The sequence below is a fragment of the Ricinus communis genome, chromosome 7 (genome assembly GCF_019578655.1).
Source record: "Ricinus communis isolate WT05 ecotype wild-type chromosome 7, ASM1957865v1, whole genome shotgun sequence".
Taxonomy (NCBI): Eukaryota; Viridiplantae; Streptophyta; class Magnoliopsida; order Malpighiales; family Euphorbiaceae; genus Ricinus; species Ricinus communis.
Genome location: NC_063262.1, coordinates 12,758,041 through 12,781,405, shown reverse-complemented (window position 1 = coordinate 12,781,405; position 23,365 = coordinate 12,758,041). Strand labels below are relative to the sequence as shown.

General features: G+C 30.8%; 1 protein-coding gene and 1 long non-coding RNA gene across 4 annotated transcripts; both read right to left on the bottom strand.

Annotated features, from left to right (window-relative positions):
• Positions 1-3,687: 3,687 nt before the first annotated feature.
• On the bottom strand, positions 3,688-5,011 carry LOC8281209. 2 transcript variants are annotated; one of them, XM_048377203.1, is made up of 2 exons: positions 4,301-5,011; positions 3,688-4,216 (listed from the first exon to the last, which is right to left on the bottom strand). In XM_048377203.1, exons 1-2 carry the CDS (start codon positions 4,919-4,921, stop codon positions 3,827-3,829), a joined length of 1,011 nt encoding a protein of 336 aa, XP_048233160.1. In that variant the 5' UTR covers positions 4,922-5,011; the 3' UTR covers positions 3,688-3,826. The 2 variants fall into 2 exon arrangements, with proteins under 2 accessions (XP_048233160.1, XP_025012637.1); XM_025156869.2 differs by having other exon boundaries at positions 3,688-5,008.
• A 9,935-nt stretch (positions 5,012-14,946) lies between these two features.
• On the bottom strand, positions 14,947-22,727 carry LOC112534379. Of its 2 annotated transcripts, none has more exons than XR_007216826.1 (4): positions 21,975-22,727; positions 19,564-19,758; positions 18,959-19,332; positions 14,947-15,208 (listed from the first exon to the last, which is right to left on the bottom strand). It is a non-coding gene; the product is annotated as an uncharacterized LOC112534379 (long non-coding RNA). The 2 variants fall into 2 exon arrangements; XR_007216825.1 differs by lacking the exon at positions 14,947-15,208 and adding an exon at positions 18,374-18,868.
• Positions 22,728-23,365: the final 638 nt, after the last annotated feature.

Sequence of the window (23,365 nt, the reverse complement as noted above, 5' to 3'; positions counted from 1 at the left end):
GTCCAAAAGTTATACCAAGTTCATCATGACTTAGATAAATTGTCACTACACCAAGTTCATCAATCTTGGATAAATAAACTAAGCTATTGTTTATTAAAAAGAATTTAATACTGGCCCATTACAAAAAGATCAGGTTTGAGCTTCAAGTTATTCTTTCTGTAGCTGTTGATACTTGTTTTGGACTTGATGTCACCCCATTATTTGATTGTGGTTGTCTTGAATGAAGCTTCTCTTTTCCTTTAACTTTGCCAACATATTTTCTTTGTCTTTATTGCTTGTCCTTTTGCAATTGATTTTCTATAATGAATTGCTTCTCCCATTTCTTAAAACCTATTTTCTTTTCAGTCATAAAGCTTGGTTCTGGCTCATTACCATTTCTCAACTTTCCACCAGTGGCAATGATTCGTTCTCCTTGGATGTTAGGCCGAACGTATATCACTCACATAATTAGTATGTATGTATGTATAAAATTATAAAATAGAGGTTGCGACAATAAAATTAAATAAAAAAACTCACATTTAAAATCATATCGTTTGTTGTCTCATCAATGTATACCCCATATCTACAAGGAGGCTTATAAGGGTGTTATCTTTTTGGTTGAGTTGCCTCATTATAAGTAGGCTTTCTTTTTCTTGAGTAAGTAATCACACCATAAAAAATCAAGTCTGGTTTCTCTGAAGTTACAATTGATGGTGTATCCAAAGGTATGTTATTTGCTGGAGCAGTAGGTTGATCAAGTGTTTTAGGAGGACCTCCAACATCTTTTACTTTTCCTTGACACCTTATTGGCTTAAGAAATAAACAACATGATATTAGTTGTACTAATTAACTAAAACAGAAATGAAGATTAAGGCTGCTTATAATGAATTTGGATGGTTTGGATGTTTGAAGTTATTGTGCTGGTTCATTCTGATTTGTTTCCAAATTTGTGACTTGTTCATTTTGTATACTAGTTCATTCTCATAATAAACATACATGTGACCATCTTGTTGTATTAACATAACTCTTTAGACATTTATATTGTCATTGTTGATCAAATGATCAATTTTTTCTTCAGAATTCTCAAAGAAATTTGACATATATAAATGTGTGAGATCAACAAAATCATCACCAAAATCATCATCATTTATGTGAAATATACTTCTACATATTTCTTTTCTTCTTTAATTATTCTTGATATAGATCAGTAAGATATTTTAGTGTACGATAGGTACGAGATCAATATCCTTTCAAGCCAAAATTGATAGTAATTGATTTTTTGAATTTTACTTTTCTCCATTTTTCTCTTTACGATTCTTCCACTTCAGGTAGAAAGATGCATTATTATTCTTACTATCCTGATTGTTATTTTTATAATTTTGACCATAACCTAGGCCACGTCCTCGACTATGGTTATTTTTTCGTCCTCTTTCTCGTCCATGCCCAACATTATATGTAAGCTCATTCACTTCAACAAATGGAGCAAAACCAGTTGGATGAGTTTCATAATCTTTCAATAAAAGATTATTTTTTTCAGCAATAAGAATAATGAAATTAATTTATAATATTGTTTGAAATATTTTTTTAATATATATTGTTGCTGCAATAGCATATTTGAGGCATGAAAAATAGTAAATGTCTTCTCTAACATATCATGATTAATAATATCTTCTCCACATAATTTCAGTTTATAACTAATTTTGAAAAATTGTAGAATTATATTCACTTATAATTTTTAAAATATTATAATCGCAAATGCATTAATTCGTAATGAGTCTTTGAAAGGAACACTAATTTAAGATGGTCGTATATTTTTTCAAAGAACTAGTGGATCTGTAACTATCAAATATTCAATTTTTAATCCTTTATAAAGATGACGATAAAGAAAAATCATCGCTTTAGCGTGATTTTATAGCGATTCTTGATTTTTATCTTTTATTATATTTTTAAGATCCATACCATCCAAATATATATCGGTATCTAGTGTCTATGATAAATGGTTCGTTTAGAGACTAAATATTTAGTTCTTCGAAAATATAAAATATTAATTCTTTAATAAAATGTGATACTAGATTTCTAGATACTTAGTTCTTCAAGAACTTAAAGTTAAAATTATTCAGGAATTTATACCTTTTTATTTACTTAATTAGTTCTTCAAGAAATAAAACTAATACTAGTTCTATAGGAACTAAACTTTATATATATATATATATATATATATATATATATATATATAAAAATTCTTCGGAACTAAAATTTATAGTATAATTTCTTGGGGCTGTATATAATCGGTTCTTAAGGAATTAAAAATTAATTGACATTAACTAATATCAAATAATATATCTATAAAATTTATTAAATCATATTATGCACAATCATGTTTTGGAAAAACTACAATTGCAAAATGCAATAGCAGAATAAAGATCACTTAAAAGCAAAGTTATATTGATAAAAAATAAATAAAATAAAATAAAATAAAATTATACAAAATATACAAATAACAACATAAACTAATATTTTATTGTTTGACCAAAACAAAAGAAATTTATAGAAATTCAAAGGCCACAAAACCAAAATAAAAAAAATAAGTGTTGTATACTAATTAGTACTACCAAAATGAATCTTTATGAATTCAATAAAAATAGAGTACAGCCTCGTAATGCCCAAATCGGTAAAGAATAATTATTCATAATATATATACACTTATACTTTATGAATTTTAAATATATATGTATATATTATAGAAAGTTAGTTTTTATCTTAAATTATATTTTAAGCAATCGTGCTAATAAAAAAATAAAAAATAATAATAAAGTAAATAAAGAGAGAAGATATCATTCTATTAAGAATAACACCTATTTATAGGCGTAAAATATTACAAAAATAGAGATATACTTACCTAAAAAATCTATCCATAAAAATAATAATATAATAATTCAATATTACCCAAAACTTTAATATTATCATAACATTTATCATTTTACTTTATAATAATTACTTTGTATATTTATTTGTTAGATTAAAAAATAAATTTTGTAATCACTCTTTAATGAAAAATAGATATTTTATTTTAAAACTTTTTACTTCGTAAGAACTGAATTGTTTTTATTCGGATCAATTATTATTTTGGTTTTAGCAGCGTCTGAAAAATATGTATTTGAAGCTAAGTAGCACCTCACATTTTTATTTAGCCGTCAAATTCACCTCGCACAACAATGGCTATGGCCCTCAAGGAATCCATCCTTCATGCAAAAGCTATAGGAATATTTAAGGCCATTTTTGAGTCAGACTCCTGTGACCTCAATCTCCGTGATTAATGCCGACTTATATCCTGTTGCTTGGAAGATTGATGCAAGAATTGAAGAGCTATTTCACAATGAGCCTAGCATTTTATTGTGTTGTCAGGAAGACAGCCAACAAGGCTCCTGACTGGATAGCTAGTACTTATAATAACCTTCCTTACTGCCCATCTTTCTGAGCTGCTAGTCCTCCCAAGTTGGAAGTCATTTTGTGCTCTAATTCCTCTTGGCAATTGGGTCGTGAACAAAATTTGACATGGGAAATACAACAAAGCAACACATTAAAAAAAGAAAACTGGAATATGAATCATTTCTTAATCCAAAGACGAGACATCAATCATAAGAGAAAAAGAGTAAACTTGCAAGATCTTTCTACAGATATTAATCCTCAAAACCATTTCTTGATTCAGAAAGCCTAATAATCAAAAATTGAAATTCCAATGCTGTATAATCATGAGATTACATACCAAGATTGTAAAATCAAGAGTCAAAAACTACAAAACAAAATGAAGAACAATAAGACAAAAAAAGTGAAGGAGTACTTGATATTAAAGAGTTATAACATTGGTCATTGTTATCTCAGTATAATCAATATCATTCTCATTCTGATTTATGGCCATCTTGCTAAGTCTAAGAAGACTCCCAGTTGCCAAAATTGCTTTAGGATTAATATCATGCAAGGACCTTGCATATAAACTTCTACAAGCTTGACATGCTGCATCAAATAATTTCTTATCTTTCTGAGGACCCAATAAACAATGACTTAATATCCTCAAAATTGGCTGCAATAATTCCCACGGAAGATGAATCCTCCTCTCCTCTTTCTCCTCCTCCTTTTCCTTCTCTTTCTCCTTCTCCTTCTCCTTACCTTCCTCCTCATCATTTTCAGTGCTTTCTTCAATTTCTTTGTACATTTCACCATCTTGACCAGACCATATCTGACAGAACTCACAAAAATCAATCTTAGATCCTAAAGGCATAAGAGATATCTTACTAAAATACAACTCTAATGCAACACTAACAATTCTTGCTCTTCTTGTTGATCTTACAGTCCCGTGAGGCTCTAAACTTGGAGATATAACTGCTAGGTTTAAATCCGTAGCATTATTCTTTGATATCTCCTTCGTTTCATGATACACACTTGAGTTTGACAAATCAGGTATATTCACCGTTATAGCTTGGCCATTCCTGGAGGTAGTTTCATGGGCATAGAGAGCTAATAGAATTGCCTCAAACCCTGCTAAGGGCTTACGCAAAGGAATGCGAGAGAGATATAAGCCGGCTATAATTGGGAGGAAACGAAGGACCACAAGTTGGAGTTGGGAGGAGGTGGATTGGAATGTGTCGTAGAACCACCTGCAAAGGTTATTGTCGCCGGCACCAGAGTCAGGGTGGCGGAGAAGTGTGGAAATTTGAGAGGAGACATGAGGGTCATGGAGGAGGGAAAATGCAGGGTCTTGGGAGGAAAACAGAGAAGGAGGGATTGTAGTTACGACAGAAAGGGATTGAATTGCTGATTGGATTTTGTACGAGTAATCTTCTGTTAGGGAAGACTGAGATGGGTTATGGGTAGAGGTGCAGGTTTTTGCGGTGGTTGTTGTGGTGGCGTTTGTGGCTTCTGAAAGGAAGCTTTCTTGAGACATTGGATTGTTAAAGAAAAGATATAACAAGAATCTGAAGGAAGATGAATACAAGTTATGGATGCAATTTGAGGAAAATGAGATTACTAAGGAGGAAAAATAGGATAGGTTGTTACTTTAAATTCTTTTTGTTTTGTTGGTGAATTCTAGGACTAAGATACTGCAGTTAGTGTTCCATAATTAGCTATTTACTATTAAATTATATAAAATTAATTTTGATCATTAATATTTTTATAGATTTTTATTTATTAAACTGTAATCAATAACTATTTTAATATCCAAGAAATTAAAACAGGTATTAAGTCATTTAAAAAAAAGTATTAAGTCTTTTTTTTATTTTATTATATCTTTTTTTCCGAAATTAGTAATCATATATTTCATTAACAGGAGTAAAAAGTAAATGTCTTTAACTTGTTCAATCACACAAAAAAAAACAACCAGCCTTCGATGGTGACTAGGCGAACGGTATGCAAGCAACGCCTTCAAGCGCCAAAAAGTTTGTTGAACAATTTAAAGAATTCTGTAAGGCAATAAATTAAGTTATAAACTGGATACATGGCGACGAACATCCACTGTCGCTAAATATAGTTTTAACTTTACTAAAATAATTTCTTAATATCTATAATACAACTGATTAATTAGATAATTAATACAAAGTTAGATAAATAAAAAATATGTAAATACATAATTACATTATATAATTTTCATATTATTTATATATTTATTTTTATTGTCTCATTTTTAAAATTCTTATTTACATTAAATGGTGAGAATTCTATTAAATAAAAATAAAATTATAAAATTAACATAAAAATATTTTTATGTAGATTTAATAAATTTTTAACTAAATTATATAACTTATTTTTTTTAACTTTATAAAAGAATTACAAATTTTGCACACCATATAATATAAATTATATAATAAATGAAAAACTAATAAAAACAACATTATTTTACTAATAAAATCTTTTTTTAAATATTTATAAAAATTAAGTAATTCTTTTCTAATTAGCTTATCAAAAAAATTTTATTTGCACAATATATAAAATAAATTACTTTGTATAATAAAAAAATCATATAATCAGCATATAAGTTACATACAAATATTTTTATGTAAAATGTAACTGATTTACTAAAATTTTAACTAAATTATGCAATTTATTTTTTTAGCTTCATAAAATTACAAATCTTATACACTATATGGTATTAAATTAAATAAAAAATAATATAATATTATTATATTTACTTAATAATATTTTTTTGTAAGTTTCTGCTAATTTGTGTAAATTATTAACAAATTTAGTAACCCTTTCTAATTAATTTGCTATGGATGGCGGTTTTGGGCGCGCACTCAAATGTCCTTAGCGACTATAGCATTTTTAAGGATTGTCAACCTAATTTGGCACAAGCTAACTAGTCATAGAGACTAGCATGAAATAAGGGAGTCGCCACTAGGGCGGCGATTTCGGATGCACACTCAAGTGTCTTAGTGCCTACGGCACTTTCAACCTAATCAGAGACGAGTTAACTAGTCATAAAGACTGGCATGGAGAAAGAAAGCCACCACCTGTGTAAGTCACCAAGATACTTGTACTTCTTATAAGATATAATTAGATTCCATAAAGAAATATCGCCATATCTAGAGATGGATCCGGAAATTAATTTCCTTATTTGTATATTTCTACCTTTAATTTTATTAGTTAGTAATCTATTCTTTATAATTACAACATAATATTTTCTATACATAAGTAATACAACATGTTAGGTCCACTTAATTTTAGCCGATTTTATTTTTTAAGTCCAAGTTTACTAACCTTTAATCCTAAATGGGATACTTTTTATATACAATGCCTGTTTTAATTTCCTAAGTCTAAATGGGTGAGTTTATTAATTAAGCATGACAAAGCTCATCTAAGTGTAAGTGGACTTTATGATTAGGCCAATTACCATTTTATTAACTTATTGGACTACAAATTTCAAGCTAAAGTCTAATTTCAAAGCGCTAAGTTTATATGAGTTATTCTTAATTGGCAATATGATAAATAAGCATTTTTCCACTATTTACAAATTACATAAATAATAAAAATTACATCCCCAAGAATAAAAGAATGCAATATCTAATAGAAAACGAATTAAATAGGCAAAAACTAGCAAAATTCAAAAATTTAGGAAAAGCTTCGGAAAAAACTGTTAAAATCGAGCAATTTAAGAATGAACAACCGATTGTTTGTGTCACAGAGCCGATTGGCTTTAAGCTTGATCTTATGTCGATTTTCACATAGATTAGCTTTAGACTCCCTAATAAACAATATACATGCATAAGAAGCACAAAATAACGATTAATGTATATTTAAAATGTAAAAGAACAAGTAAATAACATAATTTCTAGGGTAAAATAACATCAATGGATTTTGAACAGACGGACAATAGATAATTAAATCTAAATCATATCCAATAAATATTCAACTAAATACGATAACTCTATCCAAAATATTGAGAGATTGGCAGTTTAAAATATAATCATGTAATTCTAATAAGAAATATGGCAAAAACGTATATATAATTGTGCAATGCGATAGTTATCAGATTCAAAACCCTAACATGCCAATTCATGGGAAGTTACCAGATTTATATCATATCTAGATCTAACATCACAAATCACATGAATATATCCTAATCATGCTACTAGAATATAAAAAATAACCATAAAGAGAAAAAAAGGAAGAAAATATGTATGAGTATTTAGAAACCCTAAAGTTGTTACAATATTGTGTAGCTTCTCTAGTCTTAGGAGTAGAGGAGGAGGTTGATCCAAAAATGGAGTTGGAATTCATAGTGTTTTAGGGTTTGAGTTTGTCTTTTGGAAATCACAGTATATTCGCCAACTTATCGATCGTTCTGTCTATCAAGAATTGCCAACCACCTGGCCTAGGGTTTCCTTTTCTATTTATAGAGAAAGATGGAAGAAGCCTTAGAGGCTAGAATAATCATCATCTTAATTATTGATAATTTTAAAAATTTATTAATAATTAAAAGGATTTTATCAAAATTCTTTTTGAACAATAAATGCAGATTTAAAGATATTTGGGATAATTATCAATAAAAACCTTCTAAAAAGTACATTTTAATAATTATTGACATGTAAAATCAGAAAATACCAAGACGGCACTAAAATTCAAGTTTTGGCCAGTCGGGACTGTATAAAGCCGGTCAGCAAAGAGTTGATCGGCTGTACGCAAAGCCGATCAGCTCTAGATTGGCAGATTTTTAAGATCTTTTGCAATTTAGTACCTGTATTTGGCAATTCGTCTGATTTTGACCCTAAATTTTTTTTCTTTCTTGTCAATTAAGTCCAATTTGATTTTAAAGCAATATTTAGCTCAAATACTTGTAACTGTAACTGGAATCTTGAGTTTTCTTAACTCCATAAAACTCGAGAGAAATAACAACTTTCATCATCATCGAATCTATATTAAAAAATGATGCTTATAATTTGCCTCCAGTTTGTCGAGATTTATAAGCATATTGATGGTTAAATAAATCAAGACAAGTCATAAACTTCAAGGATACAACAAAATGATAGCTATAGAAGCTACACTTCATAAGCTCGTGACATCTCGAAGACCATCCTCTAAGGTAAAGGCATGTAGAAACTTCTAGCTTTGATTTAGGGATGATACCTGTCACATTTTGAAGACCACCCCCCTTCAAGATAAATACATGCTTGATTAGGGACTACGCCTGTCACACTTTGATTTAGGGATACGCCTATCACACCTTGATTTATGGACCACAACCATCACAAGTTAATTTAGGGACAATGCCTGCCATGACCACCCTTTAAGATAAATACACGTTTAATATAGAGACCAGGCCCATCACACCTTAATTTAGGGACTATGCCTACTTTCTCGAAATTCTGGATAATAGGCTCTTCCGCCTCTAATTGTTTGGAATTTTCTGGTTGCATTCTGCTTCAAGGAGCAAATATTCGTGATTTTCGCTTCGGGTTATGATTTGGTAGATTTCGCACTTCCAAATATCAAACTTGGTAATTTCTTCCCTTTTCTAGGATAACTTCTGCTTCGGGTAGTGTGTTGATTCTCTAGAACTTAAACTGATTCGTTGGACCTTCTACGGATTATATTCCATTTTGGGAAGAGGATATTCCACTTCAAGATATAAATTAATCACTTTCCACTTCGAAAAGTAAACTTTATAATCTCCATTTCGGGAAGTAAACTTAAGTGTAGATCGAGAATTTTCTTTCTTTTGAACTTTTCTTTATTTTTCTATTATAAGTTAATAGCATATACAAGTACATAGAGATCACATCTAGTGAAAGTATGTGATATGCATTCCTAAAAATCATCCTTTATGTCAATGACCCGATTTGTGAGCCTATAACCGGCGCTAGAGAATGGGTAGGTGTCATTGCCACCGAAACTCGTAGCAAGCTTGACCATTTGCTATCTCAATCAAAGAATAATCCAAATTCTATCCATTGAATACTAATTCATAATTAACTTTTAACCACGAGATACTACATAACTAATTCAGTCTGCCAGCATAAATAGACAATACCTAAATTTACATACCATTATGAAAAGATAAGTTTTGAGATTACTACTGCGGACAATCTAGAATTTAAAATCAAACATACTAATAAAATTAATTACATTAAAACCCGAAGATGAAGGAAGTCGGGCTGTTAGAGGAAAAGAACTGCGGAAACTAACAAACACCTGAACCTGAAAAACAGTTAAAAATTGAGACTGTCAGTCTCGAGAGTGAGTTAAAATCATATATCCAAAAATAAATACAACCACTTTAATAAAATATTTGTTTAATCAAATAAATATTAGGTCACGTAAAAATACGTGTCATACAATAATTCAATAAAATATATTTTTTCGAACTACGAGACAAGTACCTCAGCAGGATCATAACCCTAACATTAACAGCCTTTTTGCTATCTCATGCCAACAGAACTGGCGCCTAGAGAGCGAAGCTCCACTAGGGTCTTTAAATCCGGTCTGGTCACTTAATTTCTAATAAAGCCGGCGCCTAGAGAGTAACGCTTGACCAGGAATTTTTAATCCGGCACTCAAACTCTATACAGCCCAAAGAGTTGAACTCGACCAGGACAAGTCTTAAATTATTCTTTTACTACCTGACTCATATCTATATCGGTACGCACGCAGTCCTGATGCAAGCCATCAGGTGGCCTGTCCTACTGTCGTCTCATCCCGAGTCAACATGTAATTACAATATCAATGATGTAGAAATAACATATATGAATAGTAAATAAATAAATAATTTAAATCTTTAAATCATTCAATCAGAATTGCTATGTAAAATTTTAGCATGACATATATATAGCGTAGTATAGCAGATATATGATTTTAACTCACAGTTCTGACGATCCCTTGCTCTGCTCTTATGCCTCGAGTGGAGCGAGTTAAAATCATGGATTATCTATTTAGGGGAACAATTTAATCAATAAAAGTAACACATTGATAAATAACCCTAGGCCTAGACTCCTAGAATGACTGTCTAAGAATTTCGACTATGATAAATTCTACTGAAAATTTGGTAGAACTTCCCCTAATTTACGGACATTTACTCCCCCCATATAACGGGTCCAGGACCTGCCAAAAATACTTCAAATATTCATCAATTAATTAATGGGAGTTGGGCCACCAAAACTACATCATTTTTTACGACTCTGCAATACATCACAGATCACAATTATTGGCAGACGGTCCGACACGCTATTATTTTGACAATCAATCCTCACATAATTTTTTATGGTACAAACACAAGAATTAATCAAATAATTTTTAGTTAACAATCTCTAAAATCAACGGCTAGAGAATTACCGAGACGCTTGATAAATCGACTGACTCGCCTTCAGCCGCCGGAGTCCGATCGATGATTCGAGCGCGCCTACGGACTCAAAATAACACGCAGACGATGATTCTAGCATCTAATTCTCCAATCCAGCCCCCGATTGTCCGAAAAGAATCACAGACAATTTCGACCGTCGATTTTCAAATGGAGTTCGATCACTACAAAATTAGTGTTATTGGAAAGCTTGTGATGAGGAGAGTCTGAATGTAAGTCCGGTATAATCCTTTGTTCCATAGTCTGGGTTGTGGTTAGGGGTGAAATGCCACTCGAACCCAGAGCTAGCTGGTTCTCCCCGAAATGTGTTGAGGTGCAGTAGTTGACTGGACATGTGAAAAATTCGAACCGGTGCCCAATTTAATTCTCCACCGGAAAACACTATCTTTGGTCACCATTTTCGGGACTACCATTGCCATATTAAGCTCAAGTCGATGGGAGTCGTGCACTACCAAAAATGGTGTCTCCGATGCTGGAAACGCTATGAATGGCGTTCAAAAAGGCTTCTGCTTTCTTTTCACCGACGTCCTGCCGCCACCCCCGAGGCTCATGGCCAATGCATCTGGTTAGCTTCGCCTTGCCTTAGACAGACGCACCTCCCGTCTGCTATTGAAGGTCGTCCCCGAGCTCCCTCTCCTCCTCCTTCTTCTTCTTCCTTCTTTTCTTCTTTTTTCTTTCTTTCTTTCTTTGTTGCAATTTAGTCCCTCAACTTTTTTTAATAACCATTTAGTCCCTCATCTTTTTAATTACTAACTATTTTCCCCTGTAAATTTCATGTTTAACCCTCCAGTTTTTTTTTAATATTTCAATTAAGCTCCTAACTACTTAATTCGAGCCAAATTAAAATTATTAAAAATAGAGAGTTACTTATTTATCCTTACTTTTAATGGTGAAATTACTAAAATGCCTTTATTGGCATATTTAATTACTAAAGATAAGTAGCTAGGGGCTTAATTGAAATACTAAAGAAAAGCTAAAGGATTAAACAAGAATTTGCAGGGGGGAAATAGCTTGTAACTAAAGAATGTATGGACTAAGTTGAGATAAGAGAAAGAAAGAGAAGAAAGAAGAAAGGAAAGAGGAGGAAGAAGAAAAAGGAGGAGAAGAAGCTTGCGTCGACCATCAATGGCGGATGGCGGAGGAGGCTGTCCGAGGTGTGGTGGTGATGGCTGGTGGAAAAGGAGAGGCCGACGAGCGTGGCAGCAGCACCGGCGGCGGTGATCAACGGTGGTAGATGGCGGAATTCAGCAAGAAAAGAGGCAGAATTTTATGACGTTGTTCATGGAGTTTCCAGTGACCATTTGTGGCATTCTTAAGCTCAAAATAATCAGCAACTTCTGAGCTTTCTTTTCCGCCCATCATCAACCATTGAGGCTGCCAGAATTGCAAAATCCGGCGAAGTAAAAAGTATAGGACAGTTTGGATTTTTCACTTTTTCGGCCAGTGCTGTTGAGCTTCCGATGATCAGAGGACACATTTAGACTCCCCTAAACTCAAGCCTTCTAATGGCACTAATTTTGCAGCGATCGAACTCCGTTTGAAAATCGACGATTGAAACTGTCCGTGATTTTCTCTGGATGATTGGGGACTGGATCAAAAAATCAGGTGTTAGAATCATCGTTTGAGCATTATCTCGAGTCCGTAGGCGGACTCGGATCGTTGATCGAACTCCGGCGGCTGAAGGCGAGTCGACCAATTTATCAAGCGTCTTAGTAAATCTTCAGCTTGTTGATTTTAGAGATTGTTAATTAAAATTTCATTTTATTAATTATTGTGTTGTTTTATGGTGGATGTGATAGAGTTGAAAAAATACCAGAAAGTTATGTATGGGTTGATTGTCGATTATGTCGGACCGTCTGTAAAATAATTGTGATCTGTTATGTGTTGCGAAGTCGGGAAAGATAATGTAGTTTCGGTGACATTATGCCTACCTATTCTCTATCACCGATCACGGTCCACAAATCGGGTCGTGACTATAATAATGCATATCAGAGACTTAGAAGTCATAGTGACCACAAGAAGCATGGATCTAGAGATAACTTAAGCATGCAAGGACTGAATCTTTTTGCCTTAGGCTGTACTGATACTTATGCAATGATAATTGTGCCTTCCTACAATCTCATGCAAATAGCAATCAAATTTTTCTTCTTACTTGTACGCCTTAGATTTTGCCTAAATCGTGCATTTAGATTTTCGACTTAGTAGGCTAATGTCTTAACTTTTACCTAAGCCGCCCTTTCGGGTTTTCAACTTAACAGACTCTATTTTTGCCTAAGTCTCATTTTCATATTTTCAACTTAACAATTTTTTTCTTTATTCTTTTTCTTTATTTTCCTTTTTCTTATTTTCTCTTTTTGTAGATTTGGTTACTTAAGTACTTGCAGTCTCGTTTGTTAATGCTTGTAGATAATTCTATTGAATTTCAAGATTTTTCCTCAGATAAAATTTCTTGAATGAAAGTTAAAATTTCTTGAGTGCTACAAATTTTTAGATTTTTCTGCAAGAGACATAATGATCTTGCTTCTATTAGATCTTATTAGATTATATTTCTTATTTTGTTTTTTCTTCTAGTAGTGTGTGAGCAATAAAAACTAATGTGCAAGTTTAATAAAGTTTCCAATTAAATTTTGTCCATTTAATAAGGGCACAAATGCGTACATTTTCTATTTCACATAATAGCACTCATTTTATCAACTAGTCCTTTCGAATTTTCTAGTAGAATATTGTTCTCACCGTTTATTTTCTTAACTTTTTCCTAATTAGCCTATACAGGTCCTCTAGTCAACAAGATTTATTTTTCTATTTTTTTTATTTTTCTATTTTTTTTTCTAAAAGATAGTATTTAAAGCGATCCCGATTGACTTGTGAACTTATTACCCTCGAGATTTGAACTCCTTTCGAGCATATGATCTTTTCTTTCTTTAATATGGAAGTTTCCAACTCGATCTGAATTTCTTTTTTAGATTCAAATGCAATGGGTCTTGCATGCTTCATGATTTGAGCACTAATCTTTAATCTCTTCTTTCTTCAAGGTCCTTATTATCCTTAAAATTGTTATATAATGAGGAATGAACTCAACCTTCTTGCCTTGCCCCTAATATATTAAGTAATTCTATTACCTTGAATTCAATCGTGCGTATCAAATACTATCTTCTTTTTTCTTATTCTCTTACTTTCTTTTCACTCTTCAAGAGTTATATTATGTGTAGTAGAAATGTATCTAGGATTATTATTTGTGTTCAGATTAAACAAGCTAATTCAAATAGAATTAATGTCCAACATAGTCATGTAATAATTATTATATTGCAAAATACCATTAAGATAAACATTATTAGATAAGCAAAACCATAGTTATATCATTGACCTTAAAAGCAAAATCATATAATTTCTCTAAATCAACATCTGAATCTTGTAAAGCTTCATCATCTTTAGATGGTAGGTCTTCAATATCTCTAGATTGATAATTTTCTAAGTTCTATCTAGTTTTAGCATTTTCCATTTTTTCTACTTGTAAGCCAGCATTGTACAATCCTGCAAAAGTCTTGGGATTCATCATTTGCAGTCTTTCAACCTAAGATGGGAGAACATTTTGAATTATAATTCAAACTTGATCCTTTTCAGAAGGCTTGTTCTTTGTTAACCCTACTTTGTTTCTCCATCTAATCAAGAAGTTGGAAAAAGACTCATTGAGCATTTGCTTTGTTGATTCTAAATCTCTTATAGAGACTTCTAGATAAGCATTGTAGTTATATTGTTGTACAAAAGCATCATAAAGCTTTTTCCAATTAGATTTTATGGGACTTTCTAACCCATGGTACCAGTTCACAGCTATGTAGTATAAACAGTTCAATAATTTGGGTCTTAGCAAAATAAATAGTACTAATGTTAGTAGCATATTGCTTCAAGTGCACTTTTGGATCTCCAATTCCATTGAACTTCTGCATTTTAGACATATGAACTTCAGGAGGTAACTTGTCTTCTCTGATCAACATTAGTTTGTCAAAATCAAAGGTCCAATCTTATTAACCTAATGAGCTACAAGTTTCATGCCAAAGTCCAGTTTTAAAGCCCTAAGTCTATATGAGTTATTCTTAGTTAGCAATCAGATAAACATGTATTCGTCCACTAAATACAAATTACATATATGAAAAAAATAGAAAACAAGCAAGAAAAATAAAAAATTACATCTCCAAGAATAAAAAAAGCAAGAACTAATAAAAAAAATAAAATAGGTAGAAACTAGCAAAATCCAATCATTGGGCGAAGGTCCAGTGAAAACTGTAAAAATTGGGCAACTTAAAGATGAACAGCTGGTTGGTTGTATCATAGAGCCAATTGGCTCTATGATCTTAGGCCGATTTGCACATACGATAGCTTCAACCTCTTGAATAAACAATGTACATACATAAAAAAATAAAAAATAATGATTACTATATATGTAAAATGTAGTAAAACAAGTAAATAACCTAATTTTTAAGAAAAAATAACATTAATGGATTTTCAATGGACAGACAGTAAATAATTAACTCTAAGTAGATTAAAAAAAGATACTCAACTAAATTTGGTAATTTTATCCAAAATATTAAGAGATCGACAATTTAAAGCCTAATCATGTAATTCTAATAAGAAATATGGCAAAAACTTATATCTAATCATGCAATGCAATAGTTATCATATTCAAAACCCTAACATACCAATTCATGAAAACTTATAAGATTTATATCAGATCTAGATCTAACATCATAAATCACATGAATAGATTCTAATCATGCTAGAATACAAAAAAATTAATCATAAAGAAAAAAAAAAGGGAAGAACAGATGATAAGATGAATTATTTAGAAAATCTCAGGTTGCCACCGTATTGTACAAATCATCGAGTCTTAAGAGTAGAGGAGGAGGTTGGCCCAAAGATAGCGTGAGAATTTAGAGTGTTTTAAGGTTTGGGTTTGTTTCTTAGAAATGACAATACATTTGCCAACTTACAGATTGTTCAGTCTGCCAAGAATTGCCAACCTCATAGACTAGAGTTTCCTTTTCTATTTATAAAGAAGGATGGAGGAAACTCTAGAGGTCAGGATAATCATCTTTTTAATTATTAATAATTTTAAAGAATTATTAATAATTAAAAGGATTTTATCAAAACTCAACGAAAAATATAGATTTTAAAAAATTTAGGATAATTATCAATAAAAATCTACTTAATTATAAAAAATAATTAAACACTAGATAATTATCAATAAAATCTTCTAGAAATTACATTTTAATAATTATTAATATTTAAAATCAGAGAATACTAAAAAATAATTCAAAGATTTTTACCGATCCACTTTGGGTTGGCAAATATTTAAGATATTTTTTCAATTTAGTTCCTGTATTTTGTAATTTATTTGATTTTGACCCTAAAATTTATATTTTTATCACTTATGTCCAATTTGATTTCGAAAAGCAAAACTTAGTTCAATTACTTATAACTCTAACCGAAATTCTGACTTTTCTCAATTCCACGAGACTCAGCAGAAATATCAACTTTTATCATCGGATTTTCCATTATTTCCTTAATATTTATATTCAAAAAACGGGTGCCTACACTTGTTAAAAATTTCTATTTACATAATATATAGAATAAATTACTTTGTAAAATAAACAAATTATATAATCAACATAAATATCATATATAAATATTTTTTATGTAAAATATAACTGATTTAATAAATTTTTAACTAAACTATGTAATTTATTTTCTTAACTTCATAAAATTACAAATTTTGTACACCATATATATAATAAATAAAAAATAATTTAAGTAGCATTATTTACATATCTTTTCGTAAATTTTTACTAACTTGAATAGATTTTTATAAACTTACGTAATTTTTTCGATTAACTTGCCAAAAGTTTCTATTTACACAATACATAGAATAAATTACTTTATATAATAAAAGGTTTTATAATCAGCATAAATATTACATACAAATATTATTTATATAAAATATAACTAATTTAATAAATTTTTAACCAAACTATGTAACTGATTTCCTTGACTTCATAAAATTATAATTTTTGTATACCATATTGATATAAATTATATAATACATGAAAGAAATAATAAAAATAGCATTATATGATAATATTTTTTTGTAAATTCTTGTTAACTTGGGTAATAGGTAACCTATTTCATTTAATTGTTAAAATCTTAATATTGACAATAAGATGGTAAGATGGTTAGTCACAAACTAATTAATTATAAAATTCAAAATCTGGGTGATTTTACTTGTGCATGATAATTTTTTAAGGATTTTGTTTAGTTATCTTTTAATTGTATTTAATTTCTTTTTTTTATATACCTTTTGGATAATAAGATGGTTAGTCACAAACTAATTAATTATAAAATTCAAAATATGATTTTTATATTTGATATTTGGTAAATTAATAATTTTATTAAGTATTATATTTTAAAAAGATTTTTATTTTGTATTAAATATTAATTTTTTATTTAAATTTTATTAATAGTTACTTCCTCCATTCTATACTAATTGACCTTTTATAGTATTTCATTTGGATTAAGAAAGCATTTAATAGACTTAATTATAGAAAATAAATAGTCAATTGAGACTAAATGACTCTTTTATGGATGGTAATGTGTGTATTATATTAAATGAACCTCAAGTGTACAGTTAATGAACTTATAGTTTATGGATGATAAATCTGTTGTTTTTTAACCTATGAATACTAATTTGTCTTATCCACAGATGGTACATTCATTACTTATAAAGTAAATATTCATTTATTACTAGTGTGAAATTCATTAAACATGAACTTTAGATGCATTTCTTATAAAGTATACATTCATTTATCATTAGTGTCAAATTTATTAAACATAAATTTTAGGTTCATTACTTATAAATTGTATATTCATGTGTTATTAATGTAAGATTCATTAAATATAAAGTGTATATTCATTAACTTTTACTTATGACCTTGTTCTTAATAGATGAATATATTATTTACTATTTATAAAATGTATATTCATTTAGTATTAGTGTGAGGTCCATTAAACGTAAACTTCAAATTCATTCTTACAAAATGTATGATAACTCGGTTGCTAAATGAGCTATCAACAAGATCTCCAACGGGTTACCCGATCTCCGGAGTACCTACAAGGATGGTTAGAAAGCAACAAACAGGGTTGTCCGGCCACTTATCCTGATGACTAAGTCAGCAATTTATGAAAGGGTGGCTTAAGTATAATGCATATGTAAAGTAGCATGTACTTGTAATCATTGTACCATAGTTTCTTATATAAACATTGAAGGTCTCATAGTCCTATTAGGAGAGGAACTCCATAGTTACAGGTCGTTCTCATTATAATATGACTATTCTTCTTGGCTACTAACAAAGTCTTAGTTCGGGTCATACTCTTTAGATAGAGTTCGATCATGACACTGTTTCTAAGACTCTTAGCTGTAACCAAATGTAAGACTTAGTCAACCCCGACTATCTCGGGCATAACAGGTTAGCTTGTAATGCTCTGTTATTATTAGTCCCCCCCCCACCCCACCCCCCCTCTTGCCCTAGAGTGCAGAGAAACTTGATGAAGCTATTTTCAAATGGACATTGCATGTCGACGGAGCATCTAATATTAATAGGGCAAAAGTAGGCATACTACTAGAGGGACCAAATAATGTTCAACTAAAAAGCTCGGTAAAAATTAATTTTAAAGCCTCTAATACTGTTGTCGAGTGTAAAGCATTACTTGCGAGTTTAAAGATGGTACTAACAGTACGAGCTAAGCATCTAAGTATAATCAGCGATTCATAGCTAGTAGTTAATCAGATAATGGGGATCTTCAAAGTCAAAGACCCTGATCTAGTCAAATATGTAAGTTGAGTAAAAGCGATGTTGCAAAGAATTGAAAAAGGAGAGGGCTAATGAAGCATAATCCAGGTCCCATGAGATGAGAACAAAGAGGCAGCTTTCTTAACCAAACTCGCCTCACAATAAGAACTGAGCAATGATGTCATGTTCTACATACTGGAGGAGCCTAATATAGCAAGAGAATAAGTATTAATTATTAAAGACTATGACTCTTTGATGAAAGAGATCATTCAGTATATTGAAGAAGGAAGATTACCTGAAGATGAGAATGATGCAACTAAAATAGTAAAGACCTCAACCATATATTCTTTCCAAGATGGTACCTTGTATAGAAAACTAACATCTCATCCTTGCTCTAGATGTATTTTGAAAGGAGTGGACTACGTCTTTAGAGAAATCCATGAAGGGATCTGTAGGGCTCACGAAGCAGCTAGCACCATAGCCAAAAAAGCCATTCTCCAAGGTTATTTTTGGCCAACCATACACGAGGATGCAAATAAGCTCGTACAGACTTGCGCTAAATGTCAAAAGCATCAGAATGCATCTCACTACCTGCATCACTGTAATGCCCGATCACTAGTCCTTGGCGGCTTACAGCTTGGAGCATATATATCCTCGGGCCTTTCCTGACTACAGTGGGTCAAAAGAGGTTTCTACTTGTAAGCATAGACCACTTCACAAAATGGGTTAAGGTAGAAGTTGTGGCAACCATCATAGAAAAAAGAACAACCGACTTCTTTTGGAGAGAAATCATATGTAGATATCATTCCACACATTATGCTAACCAACAATGGAAAGCAGTTCAATAATAAGGATTTCAAAAAGGTTCTACACGCATATAAAAATCAACTTAAGGTTTACCTTTGTTGCTCATTAAACAGTCCGATGGGCTAATGGAGGTTACAAACTGAACAATCCTTCAAGGACTGAAAAGAAGACTGGATGAAAGGAAAGGTAGATGAGTTGATGAGTTCATAGTGTTCTCTAGTTATACAGGACCGCACCTAGCATGGCAAATGGCGAGACGCCCTTTAAACTAGCATATGGGGGCATAAGCTGCAATACCAGTCAAAATAGGAATGCCGACCTTGAGGATCCAATACTTTGATAAAAAGAAAAATGAGGAATATATGAGGCTATGTCTAGACTTGCTAAAAGAACAGAGAGCAGACGCCAACATAAGAAACGAGACTTATTGTAATAGCCCTGCCCGAACTGGGCCTAACTATCCTATTTGCTAATTATCAATCTTCTCTCTTTCGGACCATGGAGTCTAGCAATACAAAGATCTAACTGCTATGGCTTCTAATCAGATTTGACTCTTAACATCCTGCATAATACTAGTAGGGAGAAATAGGGGTGAGTAAAACTTAATAAGAAGATAAACAAATAATAACGGGGAACAAACAAGAATTTAAATAAAATTCATACAAAGCTAAGCTATTCTTGAACATTTTTCTGTGGGAGAAAATATTGCTATTATTTTGAACATAATTATTGGATCAAAAACATTCTAGCTGGATAAATGAAATTTTATAAAACTATTTAAATAAGGAATCAGTTCAATATGTATTTGAATCTGCAGTTTCTTTTACTAATTTAAATTCAACGATCTGCATAACTCGGTTTAATCTGGAAATATTGATACTAACTTAAATATGATATCATACAAAGGTAAAATAAAAAATTCAGTAAAAGCTAATATACACTTATAGATATATCCTATGATCCCTAGCAACTTTAGACGTTCAAAAGTCTCACATTTGCAGACCCCAAAGTGCAAATAAGTAGCCATATGTGCATAGTCAATAAGCCCCAAAAAGGCACTACCTAGCATATGCCCCAAAGGCAATGTGTATACTAAGCGTTATCCCCAAAATAGTATAATCTATTTATACCCAACTTCCAAGGTGCAATCTCATAAGTCACATAAATGAGTGTATACTCATTTATCCAGCTATGTAAAATCATAATTTTGTATAGAGAAAAACTAGAAATACCATTCTCTATTTCCAATTTCTACAGAAAATATTAATTGTCTAACTTGCATTTAAAACACATGCTTCAGTAGAAATATTTCAACAAATCATAAGAAAATAAATATAAATAATATATTACTGCAAAATATAATGTTATAGGTTTATCCACTCACCCGGTATGCAGGACTCAACCGACTATATACCTTCACTAAATTTCTCTACTAATTTACTTCGGACTGATATCCGAGCGCACAATCCTAGAATTCCATGCACATACTTTAGAATTAATCTTAAGTCCTATTCCTAATAATCCTTAACCAATGTCTATTATTCTATATCTAAAATCTAATTCTAATCCTAATCTTATTTTAGCTTAATCATATTAATTATCTATCTATTCCAATTAATTAATTCTACTAAAAATTTGCCAGCACCTCTCTTATAATTCAGACTAATTCCTCGTTTAAAAATAGATTAAGACCTGCAAGAAAATATTCACACAACACATTTCACAAAAATTTATGTTCGAGACCTCAAAAATAAATTTTTATTAAATTTACTCTACCTCTCATCACACAATCTATCATCATAATCGCTGATAATTATTTTTACCCTATCTAATTATTTTCCTAACACATGAAATTTTATTATAATTATTTCTCTTTGTACCGGTCAATAACTATTTAATAATTATTATTATTCCTATAAATGTATTTTCTAATATTAATACTTATTTACTAACTATTATAATTAACCTTGAGTATTTAAAATTTAATACCTGATCTACCTCACAAATCAAGCATCATACCCAAACTAAATATTTTATTCCAACCATATTGTTTATCGATTAGTTGGTATTAACTATGCTTATTTTCTCTAATCACTTAATATATAAATTTTACTACCTCTATTTATCCCAACTAAATATAATATTCTCCTGTTATTATATCCATTATCTACTAATAACATAATTAAATTTAATTATAGAGCAATCACATAATTAAAATCTCAATCACAAATATTTAAATAATTACTGGAATTTTTAGCTATCGATTTAAGATCCATTAAATTATTTATTCTAATTATTTAGCTTCATATTATTAATATTTATAAAGTAACTAAATATAATATCTTATAAAATTATTTCATTGCTCAAGTTACTCAATTTCGATAGTATATATTTAATTTTCTAAGGATATTTATATATATACACCTTAAATCAATTTTTCTTCAATTAATACTAAAATCATTTTTAATAAACAATTTCTAAAATCAATAAACTAAAAAATTTACCTAAAAGTAAATCAGTCGACTCGCCTCCGGTCCTCAAAGTCCAATCGAAAATCTGAGCGTGCCTACAGGCTCGAAATAATGTGTAAAGAATGAATTTGGCTTCTGATTTTCCAATTTAGCCCCTGATCATCCGGAAACATCCAGGACAGTTCCCAACCATTGATTTTCAACGGAGTCTGATCAAAGTAAAATCGATGTCATCGGAAAGCTTATGATGCGTAGGTCCCGAATATGTTTTCTGATCATCCGAAGCTCAACAACACTGGCCGAAAAGTTCAAAAATCTGAACTGGTGCCTATTTTCTCTCTCCACCGGAAAACGCCATTTTTGGTCACCATTGTTAACATTACCACTGCAGATTTGAAGCTCACGATAAGAGAAGTTGTTTTCCACCAGAAACAGCCGTTGTCGTTGCCAAAAGTGCTTTCAACGGCGTCGAAGAAGTTGCTTCTTTCCTTGCAGGTTTTCCCTGCCGCCCACCTCCATTAGAGCTGATGCCGTCGTTGTTGCTGCACTCGTCGACGCCTCCTTCGTCTCTGACCAACTCCACTGCACCTCAGAAGCCTTCCTCCTCTACCTGCCATTAAAGGCAGCTCCAAGCTCCAAGCTCCCCTCCCCTTTCTTCTTCTTCATCCCTTTCTTTCTTGATCTTTCTTTTCTTCTTCTTTTGTCCCTTATCCACTTTTGGTCCTTCATTTTATCTTTTTAATAATATTGGTCTTGGTTTGTTTATGTGCCTTAAGCTTATAAAGGATATTTCTATTAAATCCTTAACTACTACTGTTGAGCCAAATTAAAATTACTTTAAATATAAAGTTACTTATTGAATTTTACTTTTAGTGAAAAATTACTAAAATACCTCTAGCAACGCAAATATTTACAGAAATATCAGAGATGATATTTTCCCATTTAAACCTTATTTAAATCAAACTTTACTTTAACCTTGTAAACATAGATATCAATTTAATTCTAGTAAATAAGTAATTTAATAAATCAATATAATATAAATTGAAACGCTTAAATTGTTACTATCATGAGGCATTATAATACTAAATTTACTCTTTAACTAGGTTCTATAATCTTAAATTATTTCTTAAAATAATATGCCTCAAAAAATGCAATTCACCTACTAATTTATAAATAATATTTTCAGATTGTGTAAATAAAATTATAAAATCATTTTATTAAAATAATGTCATCATTTCTACTATTTTATCTTAGTTTTATAGACTTAATATCATTTAGTTTCAAGAATTGAAGTCTAATTATATATATCCGAATTTACAAAATACAGATTGTAACATTTACAACATGTAATTTACCCTTTATATAACTCACTTAACTAATTACTTGAAAATCAAACTAATTAAATATAGTTTAATAGATTTTTT

Excerpts from the sequence above, each read along its gene's own strand:
- LOC8281209 (XM_025156869.2), bottom strand. The coding sequence starts at position 4,921 with ATGTCTCAAGAAAGCTTCCTTTCAGAAGCCACAAACGCCACCACAACA.